The 15,893-nt window shown below is 35.7% G+C and overlaps 1 protein-coding gene across 3 annotated transcripts in view; it reads right to left on the bottom strand.

Annotated features, from left to right (window-relative positions):
- The window catches only part of LOC140501169 (desmocollin-3-like), an 89,314-nt gene that overhangs the window by 40,854 nt on the left and 32,567 nt on the right, over window positions 1–15,893 (bottom strand). For all 3 annotated transcript variants that reach the window (XM_072604468.1, XM_072604466.1, XM_072604467.1), the window contains exons 2-5: window positions 5,762–5,846; window positions 4,268–4,467; window positions 1,989–2,108; window positions 1,446–1,601 (exon numbers count right to left, since the gene is read on the bottom strand). In XM_072604468.1, the coding sequence (XP_072460569.1) occupies window positions 1,446–1,601; window positions 1,989–2,033 (201 nt within the window). In that variant the 5' untranslated portion in view covers window positions 2,034–2,108; window positions 4,268–4,467; window positions 5,762–5,846. The remainder of the gene's footprint in view (window positions 1–1,445; window positions 1,602–1,988; window positions 2,109–4,267; window positions 4,468–5,761; window positions 5,847–15,893) is intronic.

Consider the following 15,893-nt stretch of genomic DNA (forward strand, 5'->3'; position numbering starts at 1 on the left):
AAGATATCTTGGGTTTTTTTAGGCTATATTTCTTTTTAAGGACTATTCCTTAAACCGAAATCACTCTGACTGTCATTGATGGACCAACAGCAGGTCCCAGTCCCAGCCTCACTTGGTCATTGTTTAGGCTCAGATGTTTTAACTTTCCTATGAGGATGATTAATGTGTTTTACTGTAACAAAACTGCTTCAAAATCAAAAGATTCTCTTTGCGAGATTACCATCATCATGATTTTTTAATAAAGGACAAGTAGTACTGATATTGCTGCCAGAGTTCAACTCTAATTGCAGTTTTACAATTAGAGAAATTGTTCTTGATATTTGAGAAAATTTCTAAGAAGTAGAGCCATATCAAATTGACTGGGCTGTCTCATGAGTTACTCAGTTCCCTTTTACTAAAAGGTGTCCAAGCAAAGGCAAAGGATGAATGCCCATTTGAAGAGTGTTACTGAAGTTACTTGAGCTGAACGAGATGCCTAACTCAGAAACTTTTAAATAAATTGATTTTGTAATAGGAGGGTAAGAATGTTAAACAAATACTTAATTGCTTAAAGCTATTAAAGTCTAGATTAAATAAATTCTTAGTCTTCATATTAACACTAAAAGATGGCATAATCACTTACATTTTAACATTTCTTTGGTCATAGTTTAGTCCGCTCATCAAGAAGATCTCAAAGCATCTCATCATAAATAAGCATTCAACAGCCTAACAAAACTGTGAAACCTTAAATATCTCTGATTCTAGTTTTATAAACAAGTTTATTGGGTAAACTTTAAAGTTCTATCACCTCAAAAGATGAACAGTGAGACAAGCAAACTGGTATCTCACAGGTTTTACTTTCTAGTTGCTATGAGTACAATTCTCTTCAGTCTCCCTCTTCACTTTGTCTTTAGAGTTCTGCCTAGATAGATTTTGTTTTCTAATTCTTTAAGTACTGTTGTTGCCCTTCTCAGGGCTTTTTGCAAGTATTACTCAGATTGTTAATTCCAGATCTCCACTTACTCTGCAGAAAAGAAAATGTAGTCCTAGACATAATTCTTTTTAGTCACATACAAATTAACTTCTCAGTTTAAACATGGTGGGATTATAGCTTCAAAGGCCCCTGAGTCTAACGCCTTCATTTTACAGCTGAGGAAATTAAAGTCTAAAACAGTTACATGTTTTATTCTAGGTTACATGAAAATTGAGTTACAGAATTAGGAAGTAAATCCAGGTCCTTTGACTCTAAATACAGTTAATTCTTTTGACTATACAATATGGCCTCACTAGATCTGAGGCAATCAGCAGCAGATACAAATTTCTAAGAGAAATATTTTACTTGGACATTAAGACCTATTCAGAACATATTTTATCAAAAGGGTAGTCACACTGAGAACAAAAAGATAGATTATGAATACTGAGCAAACAGAATGATCCATAACCTCGTAAATAATTTAAGCACATACCTCAAAAGCCTCATATGTCTCACGATCTACAGGACCAGTACAAAACAAATTCCCAGTATCTTTTTCTATATAAAATAAATTGAGGGGTTTTTGGTCAACTCCAGGTCCACTGATGGAGTAGTAAACAGTGTATTTCTGGGCTGAATCAGACTGGATCTATACAGAAAGTAAATATATATTTAGAAAAAGTCAGAATTTAATGATAAATTACTTTTTTCGATAAATTTTGAATGTACATGAGGAAGAAAAAATTTCAAAAATACAATACATATAAGTATCTTCAATGTATAAAACATAGTTAGAGAAACAAGAAGAAATTTAAAAAATTAGTACTGGATAAAAAAACAGAAATAAAATACATGAAATATAACTCCTGAAGTGATCAAGCCTTGTTAAAAATGACAAATATATCCAGATTCATTTTTAAATATCTGAACTGAACACCTTCTGAGAATGAAAGCTTTGTAAACCAAAGGGTATGTGTGTCTATGTCTTTGTGTGCAGGCATGTTTGTGTGTCTGTGTATATAGATTTAAACTCTACCTGTTGAAGAAACAAGGGGAAAGGGCCTAGGGAGTTCTCTTGCATTGAACACGGAATAGGAGCCCATCTTCTCTTGGAACGTCTGAGAATGGTTTCTTCAAGTTCTCTTTTGTTCAACTTCTAGATTTAAAAGAAAAGGAAAAAAATGGTATTTGGTTTCCAAAGCATCTAAACATCCATAAACCCAAATCCTCAAATATTTAGGATTGAAATGGAAATGAAATGGTGGGACATTAAAGGAATTAAAGTCAGTCTTTTTAAAAAAATGTGGCTAATATCACCAACAAAAAATTATCCTAACCCTCATCATAGCAATCATCTCCCTCTAATAACTTGCATGGAAACATGGAAGGGCTAGGTGTAGAATGAGAGTTAGGAAGGACCTATTAACTGAGACCATCATTTTTACAACTTCTTAGGTTTCAAAAATTCTTAAATAAAATTTCCCAAGTGGAATAGTTTTTAAAGACCATGTGAAGTTAAGGAGAAATAAATTGTACTTCCTGGGGACCTTTCATGTTTAATTACCTTTAGTTCTACAAAATGAGGAATCAACAAGTAAACCTACACCCGAAATACTTTTTGATCCTTTGTTGTTGTTGAGTTGGAATCTGGCTGGATTAAAAGAAAACCACTTTTTACCTACACAGTTCAATTAGAGTCAGGTTCTTTTTTTTTTTTTTCAGGGTAATGGACTTCCCATGAATAATAGGTTAAAAAATATGCAAACTCTGGGTAGATATAAGATTAGGACTCTAATTGATGTTTCTCTCTTTTATTATAAAATGGGAATATAATCATTTTAAATTCTGTTAGCTTATCTTGTGTAGATAAAGAAGCTGTTATTCTTATTTGCATTTATCACATTATGTCTTTTAATATAGCTATTTGTATAGATGACCTATCACCTTATCTGATTTACTTCTTAGAGAACTGGTTTAGCAGGACAATGGGTCTGAGCTGAAATGCAGAATGTCTATAGTTGCAGAGTTAATGACTGCCTGTCGTTAGAAGGACAGAACTGAGTTAGTCCTAGAAGACAATGTAATAGCAACTCTGAAGAGTAGGCAGAAAAGAGTAAGGTGTAACAGACTGTAAAAGTAAGTGAGGGCAGTTTATGAAGGGCTTTAGAAGCCAAAGGAATTTTTTGATCATGGAGGCAATAGGGAGGCACTGGAAATTACTAGAGGGGAGGGGCAGTATGTGGAATGACAAAACCAGACCTGTACTTTAGGAAGATCACTTTGATAGCTTAGTAGATAATGGGCTGCAGCTTGAAGAGACTGGAGGCAGGGAAAACCACTAGAGGCTATTTCAATAAATAATGAAGGCCTGCACCAGGTTGGTGCTAGTGTCAGCAGAAAGAAGGAGGAATATACTAGAGAAATTGTGATGGTGGAATCAATAGAATTTTACACCAGAATGGATATGGTGGGAAGCGGAGGGAAGAAAAGGGAGAAAATGAAATTAAGGATGAAATCTAGATTGAGTCTGAGGCCTGTCGGGATGGCAGTACCCTTCATAGTAACAGGGAATGATTAGGAAAGGGAGGATTTTGTGGAAAAGATAATGAGTCCAGTTTGGTAAACACTGCGTTTAAGGTGATTACAAGACACACAGTTCAAGCTATATACGAAGCAGTTGGAGACATAAGACTAAAGGTTAGCAGAAACTGGATAAATAAATCTAAGAATAATCTGCATAGAGATAATAACTGAACCCATGGGAGCTGATGAGATCACTAAGTTTAACAGTAAAGAGTGAGAAGAGATAAAGGCCCAGGATACAGCTATAACACTGGACCTTCCCACTACATCAAATAATATGGTATATGGCAATTTATGACAACCAAGGACAAATCAACAAAGAGACTAGCCAGATGGAATCACAACAAAGTGTTAAGATCCTCAATCAGAAATCATTTTTTATGATACTTTTCTGAGCAATGTCTCTCTGGTTTGGTTGCTCCTATCTGGATCAAATTATGTAAGTGAGTGCCTGAAAACTTCTGAGTTCCCCCATTATATTTCCTCCCACTTATGTATCAACCAAGATTTCACTCCCTATTTTTACTGCAGCACAACTTTATCAATTCACAATCAATTTGTGTCCAACAGGATGCTTAGATCTTATTACCATGTTAAATGTGAGATTTTATAATGAAGTCAAAGTGAAAAATGAGCAATAGGACCTATTAATTATCCTTCAGTTTTGGGGAGAGGTATTTTTAAAAGATACTAGTATTTTTTCAATAAAATGCTATATTGCTTTTTGAATACCTTCTTTTGATGTTCCAATGTAACATTTATATCCTTCTGTTTCTGTTCCTGAGTATTCACAAGGGATATAAAAAAAGTCCTCTTCCTTGGAGACAATAAAATTGTATTTGTTGGATATATTGAACCATCTTCTAAAACTCCAAAGTCGGTATCACTTGAACGAATAAGGTTTGCAGACTTTAAACAATCTTTCAGATTAACTGTATGAAAAAAAATTCATGATAATGTGGAAATAGAAACAAATTTCTACAGAAATTCATGTGACTCTGAAATGAATGATTAACAGGGAGAGAACCTAGTCACACTGGAATCATAAAATGTTCCTACTCATTTTTAAAAAATCATTTGCAAATGATTTTTAAATGAAACGCACTCTTAAAAAGGAATCCATGTTTTGATTCAGCTATATTTCAGCTGAAAACATATTGCTCTGAATAGACCATTATTAGCCTTTTAAGTATGCTCTTTTAAAATATTTTTATAAATGAGAATTTTCATCTTTCCAAGGACAAAATACTTAAACTGTGAGTTGGTAAGTGACTTGAGGAAAACACATTTCTTAAAGATGACACATAACCTACAAGAGATCCATGTGCATCACCAGTCCCTAAAGTAGTACCATGGGGCAGTTAGATTGCACAGTATAAGTGACTGCTGGCTGTAGGCTGAAATGCCTTCAAATCCAGCCTCAGAAACTTACATGCTGTGTGACCCTGAGCAAGTCACTTAATACTATTTGCTTCAGTTTCTCCATCTGTAAGACGAACTGGAGAAGGAAAGGCAAATCATTCCAGTATCTTTGCCGAAGAAAACCCCAAATAGAGTCACAAAGGGTTGGACACAATTAATTGACCAAACAACAAAAAGTAGTTCCATACATTCTTATAGAGGCAAAAGAAAACAAGGCAAACAAACACACAGACAATGCCTGAACTAGGCAAAATTGACAAATTAGAGAGGGAGCACCGGGCAGAGCATTAGATCATTAAAAAAAAAAAAATCTGATGAGTCTGGCTTCTCCAGACTAGCAAGGGGGGCCAAAAAGATTATGAATCCTCAGACTAGATGGTCTCTATAGTGCCTTCTACCTCTAGATCTATAAGCTCTCTGCCCTCTCCCTCTTCAGTCTTGAATTGCTTATAGTCCTCTTGCTACAGTAGTATCTATCACTGGAATTCATATTTTAACTAGAAGCTTTAACAAATAGATATAGAAATACAAAGATAATAATTGAAAAGGAAAAAATGCAGAGAAAAAATCACAACCAGCAGCAAAACCACAGATTTAAAAATATTTTAAAAATTTAAAAATATAAAATTCAACAAAATTATGACGACCAGAAGCATTGCCAAGATACTTGTGACTTGTGTCTCTTTCCAAACAGCTCTCTGAAGAATCAAGGTAAATAATTTTATGGTAGTTTCCATCTTCCAAGAGGGAGCTTAAAGAATGAAGTCTAAACTACAATTTGTAAAATATTCTGCCATATCTTACCTTTGCCAACAATTTCATTGGCTTCAAGTTTAGTAGGCACATAGAAAGTCACATCGTTACAAGCTTCACAGAGAAAACACAGGACCTAGAAAGAAAACCAAAACTATTTGAGATAATTATTCTTCACATAAAATTGTTATATTAAACTGCGCACAGCAGAATCTTTCAAATTAATATATGAAATTAAATGCCTTCAGTAAAACAAAGTGAAAATATAATAAAAATATAATAACAAGTCTGAAAATTTTTTTGTCTAATTAGTTTAAATTTTACAATATGTTCCAAAAGTCGTAGTGTCATTTACACTACTAAACTGCACTAAGACTTTTGATACAACATATTACACATACACACACATAGGCAGACATGTTTGTGTGGAGAGAGGAAGAGAGGTGGGAAGGATATATCAGAGGGGGTCACCGTGTGAGAAGTAGATGGATTTGAAAAACATCACAGAGGTACAATTAATAAAAGTTGACAACTGATTGGAAATGCAGAGTCAGAGTGGGAAGTAAAAGAATAACTACAAAGTTCTAAACCTGGTTGATTAAAAGGATGGTTACCCTTTACAAAAACTGGGAAATTCAGAAGAGGGATGGGTTTTGCAGGAAAGATGACAAGTTCAGCTTTCACTATGTTGAGTCTGAAATGTCTACAAGGCTTCCAGTTTGAAAGGTCCAACAGGCAATTTGTGCAGCAAGACTATGTGTGTGTGTGTTTGTCCTTCATTGAGGAAGAAGACCATGCCATCAGAGAAATAATGACATGACTTGCACTTGACTTTGTTTGGAGTGAGGGAGGGCTGTGCAGGTCACCAATCTCACTTCTTTTCCAGAGCCATCTGAATTCAGTGACCAGATGTTCATCAGGATTACTGGAGATAACCCAGGATGAGGCAATTGGGGTTAAGTGACTTGCCCAAAGTCACACAGCTAGTGAGTGTCAAGTGTCTGATGTGAGATTTGAACTCAGGTCTTCCTGACTCCTGCACTGGTGCTCTATCCACTGTACCACCTAGCTGCCCCTGAAGCAGGAGTAATACTCAGAAGAAAGACTAGGCCTGATTTGTCATTTACTAGATTCGTTGGACTTGACTCCAAATGGCTTAGTTTTAAAACCCTCAGATTTATCAATGAGGCTACCAGAAAAAATACACTGCCATCAACTTGCTGCATAATATCAAGCAAGTCATTTAACTATTCTCATCCTCTTTCTTTACAAGTAAAATGATCCCTTCCACCTCTAAAATTCTATGAGCTAAGAATGTAATATAGTTTCTGGAGGTAATTTAAAAGATATGTTAAAAAAAAATAGAATCATTTAAGTCAAGGTATAAAGTATAACCCTAGGGCAGCTAGGTGGTATAGTAGACAGAATGTCTGTCTTGAAGTCAGGAAGATTCATCTTCCTGAATTCAAATCTGACCTCAGACACTTACTAGTTGTGTGACTCTGAGCAAGACATTTAACCCTATTTGCCTCAGTTTCCTCATCTGTAAAATGAGCTGGTGAAGGAAATGGCAAACCACTCAAAGAATCTTTGCCAAGAAAACAACAACATAACCCAAAGTAATCACTTTGGGAAGGATACTACACATTTGGCCAACTGAATTACATGTTTTATGTTCTTTTCTTTCAAAGGTCATAGTTCTTTGTAGTTCTGTTATCTTTCTCTCCCCTCATCCCCATGAATACACATCCGCAAAACTTTACAAGAATTTATTGATGATCTTTTAATAGTCTCAAAAAAAAAAAAAGCCAACACTGTGAAAACAGATTATTTTAACAAAATCTCAAATTTGTAAAACTGATTATCAAGGAGAATGATCACATTACAAAAAAGTGGCATTAAACAGTTATCTTTAGCGCATTTAAAATGATTTAATATGTAAACTTTTTATAACCACAACAAAAGAAATGGATAAGATGTTACACGTGTGTGTGTATATATATGTATATAAAAATATACACACACACATACACATACATACCAGAACAAACTGTATTATGCTCTGTGAATAGTAATTGACTAGATTTCATTCTACTACACTTTGATTTTATTTTCTTGTATTGATTCAACTCTCCCATAAAAATTATATAGTCTGTTGAACTGTTTTACTTTGTTATCAAATCTGACAATTTTATACATCTCAAAGACAAAGCTGATTTTAATGAGAGGCTTGGAGTATAAAACGGAAGTTATGCTGAGTCATCAGACCAAAGTTCTCTTTTGAATTGAGTCACACATGGAGAGATGAAAACCTAGGTTTTCATTGCTCCAATACCAATGGTCTATCCTCTATAATAGGAGGTAGAAAAAACAACACTCCCAATAGTGAACCATACTAATATGTAATTGGGAAATATTTAACCAAAAAATAAAAATACAATAGAACACAAATAATATTAATATGTGGTTTTCTAAGTCAACATGTAGCCCACATGGTATGCTTTCTTTTTTGAGTTTGACATCACTGCCCTATACCACAAAATTAACAGCGGATGATCATCATTAAGGGAGATCAAAAACAAAGTCTAGATACTTAAAGCCTCACAGATTAGTAGCTTATGAAAATGTTAAAGGCAATAAAAAAGGCGTTCTAGCTTTGTTAGGAACAAGACAAAAATCAAAAAGGATTAGGCTTTGTACTTCTTCTGAATTAGAAGATAATCAGACAAAAAAAATAGTCCACTCCCATTTTGTTCCTGGTTTCTCTACTAAAGAGAATAATCTTCTGATAGCAAAAATGGAATAAAATCAAGATCAAGGATAAATAAGATATATAAGAAAATAATTAAGGGGAGAATAGGAAGGGAACAGCCATTTATTACTCTGTGCCAGGCACTGTACTAATTATTTTATTTTCTCATTTCATTCTTACAACCACCCTGGGAGGCAAGAATTATTATTATCCCTATTTTATAATTGAGAAACCTGAAATTTTATTTATGATTTGTCCAGCGTCACACAGTAAGTGCTTGAGGCAGAATATGAATCAAGGTCTTCCTGATCAGTGCCCTATCCATTGAGCCACTTAAGGTCTTAACTGCTCTTAATGAATTTAAATCATCTGGCCAGGGCACTGAAAGAACTTGTGAAAACAATCATCTATATCCAGGGAGAAGAGCAGAAATCTTGTGAATGGAAAGACAGGAAAGAGTTTCAACTTTCAAAAGGGGGAAGAAAGAATTCACTTCAAATTGTAAAGTGTTTAATGCTAATTTCTGAGGAAATTCTAGAAAAGATTGCTAAAAGTAGAGATTGTACTCAGAAAGGATAGGGTTCACCACTATGAACTGAGATGCCTTTATTAGAGGCAAAAAACATGGGAAATGGTGTCTATGCTATCAGACATGGTGAATAGTTCTCCTGAGCATTTTTTCTTTTTATTTAATCTTTGTTAGAAGGGAAAATCTTGTGTAGAGGAAGTAGAGCATTTCAACATTAATGTAATATTCTAGCAAAAGGCATCAATTAAACAAAAAGGAAATGAAATGGAGGCAAAAAAAGAGAGCAAACTATGCCAGACTAGCCTCATTTCCTTTTCTAATAGCATCACTAGACTAGAAATCAAGATAATGTCAAGGATATGGTAAATATGGATTTGAGCAAAGCAGTATAGAAAGTATTGCTCTAGATGTTCTTCTTGACCTTTCTGCAGCATCTGACACTGTTGACCACTTTCTCTCATGGATATTCTTTTTCTCTCCGTTTTTGTGACAATTCACTCTCTACTTATCTGATCATTCATTCTCAGTTTCCCTTGCTGGACTGTCATCCATGTCATACCTAACATTAACCCTTGTGTTCCAATGTTCTGAAGTCTTGGGCCCTCTGCTATTTTATATACTTTAACTTGGTAATCTCATTAGCTCCCATGAGTTTAGCTATTATCTCTATGTAGATAACTTCCAGATCTACAGTCAGTACTAGTGTCTCCTAAAATTCAGGTCCATTCTCGTCACAAATTACCTACTAGACATTTCACACCAAATGTCTGGTGTGCTTATCAACTTAACTCATCCGAGAAAACTTTCTCCTCTTCTAAACTTTATTATTACTTCTGAGAGCACCACCTTCATTCCAGGTAACCAGATTTACAACCTCAGTGACATCCTCAAGTTCTCACTCATCCCACATATCCAGTCTATTGCCATATTTCTATCTCCACGTTCCTTTCTCTAAACTCACAGAGCCAATGCCCGAGTTCAGACCATTATGATCTGCCACCTGGACTATTACAATAGCCTTCTATTTTGTCTGTCTTTAAAAAGTTTCTACCCACTCTAGTTTATTCACTACACAACTGCCAAAGTGATTTTCCTAAAGGACAGGTTTTTAGAGCATTCCCCTTCCACCCTCCATTCTTCCCACACACACTCAAATGCCAGTGGCTCTACGTTGTCTGTAGGATCAAAAATAAACTCTATTTGGTATTTAATGTTTTTCACAACCTGGCTCCTTCCTATTCTTACGCCTTACCTTACTTTGTACTATACACTTAGTGGTCCATCCATCCTAGCATACTTGCCCTACTTCATTCACATAGAACACTTCATCTTTTTCTGTACCTTTGCACAGGATGTCTACCATGCCTGGGAAACTTTCCATTTTCACCTTTGCTTCCAAGAATCCTTGGCTTCCTTTCAAATCTGAGCTCAAACCACTGCCACCACTGCCTCTGGGAGTCTTTACCCTCATCCTTAAGTACCACTACCTTCCCCTCTAAGATTATCTTCTCTCTATTTCCTACATATCTTATGGGAAGAGTCTTTGATTCCTTTCCCTTAGTTAATATATTCACAAGAAAAAAGGCAAATATAGCAGAGATAATTACGTACTGATATGTTAATGAAATACAAATTCCTGTTTATGCTTATATATCCATTTTGATTGAATTGGAAAGGGCAATGCCATTGACTGGAGAGAGAAGAGCCATACTCCTAAGAGACGCTAAAAAGTTGAGCTCATCAGCTTCATTTAATCAGTTAACAAGCATTTTTGTAAGTCCTTACTATAAGCCATAAACTCTGCTATGGCTGGGGATACAAAGAAGAGCAAAAGCAGCCACTCCGCTCAAGGAGCTTACTTTCTATGGGGGATACACGGAAATAAAAATTTAAATACCAGATATTTAAAAATTAGATGGGAAATAGCCTTAGAAGGAATAGCTCTAGCAGCTGGGAGTGGGGGGAAGTGAATAGGAAGTGTCTCCATAGAAAGGAGGCTTTGATTTGAGTCTTAAAGGAAGCCAGCGATTCTAAGAGTCAGGAGCAACGTGGAAAAATATGGTGGATAACAAGTACAAAGACATAAAGGAGATATGGAGTGTCATATACAAGGAATAACAAACAGGCCAATAGAACTGGATCTTGGTCTGTATAGAAGGGAATAATGTAAAGGTGAGAAGAAGCCAGTCTGTGAGAAGCTTTAAATGTCAAACATAGGAGTTAACATTTCATCCTGAAGGTAATAGCAATGACTGAAGTTTATTGGGTTAAGGTATGGGTAATAATATAGACCTACACTTTTAAGAAAATCATTTCTGTGCAAAAGGTGAGTTAGAAAGGGGAGAGACTGAAGCAGAAATATCAACTAGCTACAATAGTCCAGATGACATGTGATGAGGGCTTAAATTCAGGTGGTCGTTGCTGTGTGAATGGAGAAGTGTATACTCCATGGATGCTATGAAAGCAGGAACAAAATCTGGCACATATGTTTGGTAAGAGGAAGCCATCAAGGTTGCAGATCTAACTGAAAAGAAGATTGTTGTTACCCTAAATAAAAATAGCGAAGTTTGGAAATGAGGTCTAAGATATGGTGAGTTTGAAATTTCTGAGATACCTAATTACAAACAGTTGATGGGAAACTATAACTCTGGAGAAAAACTAAGGTTAGATATGTCGATCTAAGAATCATCTGCATAGAGATGAAAATGGAATTCATGGAAAGTGATGAAATCAAGATAGTATATACATGGAAAACAGAATAGTGTTCAGGACAAAACCTTGGTAAACTGCAATACATAGATGAAGATCCAGAAAAGGAGACTGAGAAGGAATGGTCAGGTAAATAGAAGAGAGAGAAATTAGTGTCATGAAAACCCATGAAAAGAGAATATCCAAAAAGTGATCAACAATGTCAAATGCTACAGAGAGACTAAGAAGGATCAGGATTGAGAAATTCCATATCCAATTGGAGAAATTTCCATATCCATTAGATATGGAAATTAAGAGACTACTAGTAACTTTGGAGGAGCAGTTTCAGTTGAATGATGGAGTCAAAAGTCTAATTGCAGAAAATTTAGAATAAAGTGAGAAAAAGAGGAAGTGAAGGTACTGTGGTCAAGAGTGGCCCTTGAAAAGGAATAACTGGGTGGACTAGACAATTTCTCCATCATCCTCCTCTCCCATCCATGGAGTGACCTGCCTGGTAGGAGACAGCAAATCTAGGAGGGATCAGAATCATACTTTCTACAGACAGATATGTACACAGACACACAACAAAGAAATAGCTCCAAGGAAATCTGCTGCCAGTAGAAAAAACATGACCATGAAGAAGAGCAGACTTTGTAAGCCCAGCTAAGTAACCTATTCAGAAGAGATGCTATATCTAGGGTAAAGCAAGACCTCAATGCCCTGTAGAACTAAAGGAGTGAGTCATCTTGGCTACATGCAATGCATACACACGTGCTTCCTTAGTATTATACTCTACATTTGTGCCCATTTTTTCCAGGAATGTTGTTGTTCTCAGAGAACCAAAATGGCATCACTATGCTAGAATCAAGTTACAGTGTGTCCAACTGTGGCTGATCACACCAGTATATGCTTGGAATGTTCTACCACAGGTTGGGCACAAATAGTCCATGCAAACATTTGGTGTGGATTCCCTAAATTTGAGCATCTCATATTTCTTTTGACCTGCTTCAATTCTTCTTTGCTCACAGAGGAGAGCACTTTCTCTGATGAGGGCATGCCATGCTGAGCAGTCCTATGCCAGTGTCTCCTATGTCACACAATCAATTCTAAAGTTAATAGAGACCTTGTCCCTGTATTGCTTCTTCTGACCACCATGTAAATGTTTGCCCTGTGTGAGTTCTCCATAAAATAGCCTCTTTGCCAAGCATACATTTTGCATCAAACAACATGGCCAGACCTTTGTAGTTGCATTCTCTGAAACAGATTTTGAATGCTTGGCAGTTTAATTTGAGAAAGGACCTCAGTGTCTGGTACCTTATCCTGCCAGGTGATCTTCAGAATCTTCTAAATACAATTCAAATGGAAGCGATTCAGTTTCCTGGCATGGTGCTGGTATACTGTCCAGGTTTCACAGGCATACAACAATGGGGTCAGCACAATGGCTCTGTAGATCTTCAGTTTGATGGTCAGTTTAATACCTCTTCTCTCCCACACTGTCCTCCTGAGAGCCTTCCAAACAATGAGCTGACTCTGTCAGTGCTTGCAATCAACTTCATTATACTACCAAGGTAAGGGAGCTTAACAAAAGCATTTAAAACTTCTCCATTTGCTATAACTAATGGTTCCACATGTGCATGGTGTGGTAGAGGCTGATGGAGCACCTGTGTTTTCTAGGTGTTAATTTTTAGACCAAAATTAGCACAAGCAGCAGAGAATCTATTCATACTTCGTTGTATCTCAGCAAAGGCAAATATAGCTTAGATCTATGGAAAGGGGACTGTTTTACAGCTACTGTTCCCATAATGCCACCCTAGAAAATACTTCTGTTTTGTGTCTACTGGCTGACACAATTAAGCTATTAAAGGGGAGCTCACTGATTGTGACTCATGAGTTAAGGTAGTAGTAAAACAGACTCACAAACTTCATCCTTGAATCTGAGAGTAGGAGAAGTAACTTCAAAAGGTGCTACGTTTTTATATATGTGTGTATATATATATATATATATATATATATATATATATATATATATATATATATATATATATATACGTATATATATACATGTTTTCCCCATTTGAATGGAAGCCCATGGAATACAGAGACCATTTTCTGCCTTTTTAAAAATCATTAGCACTTGTGCCTAACAGATAGTAAGTTCTAAATAAATAATAATAATAAATGCTTATTGATTGACCACTTGATATCCTTGCAGATGGGACAGAGAAATGTAGACTGCCTAGGTGATATTAGGTAGGTTTGGAATTGTTAACTCTATCAATATTGCCTGGTGAACATCCTCTGGGTTCTCAGCTTAGCTATGTTTTACTCAACAGGTTTTATTTGAAAGATTTGGAGAAAGTCACAGATGACACATTCGAATTGTATAATAATAATAAACTAAAATAAAAATAAAAAATAATAATAAAACCTTTGACAGATCTGAACCATTCACATGCCCTGACTGCAAACCAAGTGCTGAATCTCTTCAGTTTATACCACACATTAAATTCTCATCTATTTGTAGTGGTTTATCAAACATGTAAATGATGCAAAACTGGTAGAAATCACTAAAACTCTGGATAAAGAGGCCAAAGAAACCTCAGCTAGCAGAAGGAGCAAGCTAGAGCAGGCAAGATGAAATTTAATAGGCATAAATGTAAAGTCTTATCCTTAGCACAGAAAAAAAATCAACTATATAAACACAAAACGGAGAAAATATGATTAGAAAGCAGCTCTTTTGAGGGAAAAAGAAAAACCCAGAAGTTCTAATAGAATCCAAGCTCAACTGGGAGCAAGCATTGTGACTACAGTCAAAAGGATCCATGGCACCTTAGGCTGTAATAACAGAAATACAATGCTCAGAACAAAGGAAGTAGTGGTATTCTTGTATTCTGCCCTTATAAATCCACATTATAAGTACTATGTCCAATCTTGAGTACCATGTTTTAGAATAGATACTGGGAGGGTAGTATAGATTCATGGTTGGATAACCAAAATGACGATAGTCAATATTGACATGTGAATAGGTGACAGAATAGGGAATGTGTAGCCTGGATATACAAAGATTTACAGTGGTCATGAACAGCTGTCCTCAAGTGTTTGATTCTCATGTGGAAGAAGGAATAGACAAATTATATGGTACTGAAGGGAAAAACTAGAAATGATGGCCAGAAGTTATATGGTGAAAGATTTTAAACTACATACAGTGGAAGAAGCAATGATTCTAGAATCAAGGCCTGGGTTCAAATCATTCATATGACATTATCTTTGTGAACTTAGATAAGTCATTTAATCTCAGACCTCATTTTCCTTTTCTGTAAAATGGAGTTGGACAAGACGATTTCTGAGGCTCCATCCAGCTCTATTTCCACGATCTTATAAGGGAAATAAAACCTCTTACCAGTTTCTGTAGTGCGAAAATAAAATTGGGTGCCTTTGGGGAAGGGTATGAAAGAACTGGGCTCTGACACATAAGATATCTTCAAGAAAATCCTGGATAACCATTTGCTGGGGATGTTGCAACTGGGATTGATGACTTGGGTAGACGGTTGGCCTAGATGACCTCTAAGATTCTACAGTTGTGAATCAGAATGAGTCAGAAGGCACTTAAAACTTTGCATATTCTCCAAGCTGTCATTATGAATATTCATTATCTTTGTGGTACAGGGGATATAAATTGCATGCAATCTGTATGGAAGTTTGACATATCCTGAAAGCTGTATTTAAAATAATGAATTATATTATTTCTCTTTTATTGCAACTGCCTCTTTTACAAATGTGTCATTTATAAATTCAAATGAATGAAATTCCAGGTAGATATTATTCTACTTTGTTTCATTTAAAATCAACTGGACACATCTTTATTAAGTCCCTAATCTTTGCAAGCCATTGTGCTATAAAAGTAAAGTAAAATTTACATGTTCCTCCCTTAAATCTTAAAATGTCAGAGTTGGAATAGGCCTGGGAAGATATTTAATCCAAACCACATCTGATAAGAATCCCTTCTATACAACCCCAATAAGTGATTACCTATCCTCCATTGGAGTGGAGTGAGAACTCATGAAGCACCCCATTCTACTTTTGGACAGGTACTTAAAAAATAAATAAAAAACAAAAACTCTGAACTATGTGGAAAAATTAAGATCAAATTTTTGTTCTAATACTTAATAACTTTGTTACTTTTAGCAAAGCACAATCTCTCAGGCCTTTACTCC

Source organism: Notamacropus eugenii, chromosome 4 (assembly GCF_028372415.1).
Source record: "Notamacropus eugenii isolate mMacEug1 chromosome 4, mMacEug1.pri_v2, whole genome shotgun sequence".
Classification (NCBI taxonomy): domain Eukaryota; kingdom Metazoa; phylum Chordata; class Mammalia; order Diprotodontia; family Macropodidae; genus Notamacropus; species Notamacropus eugenii.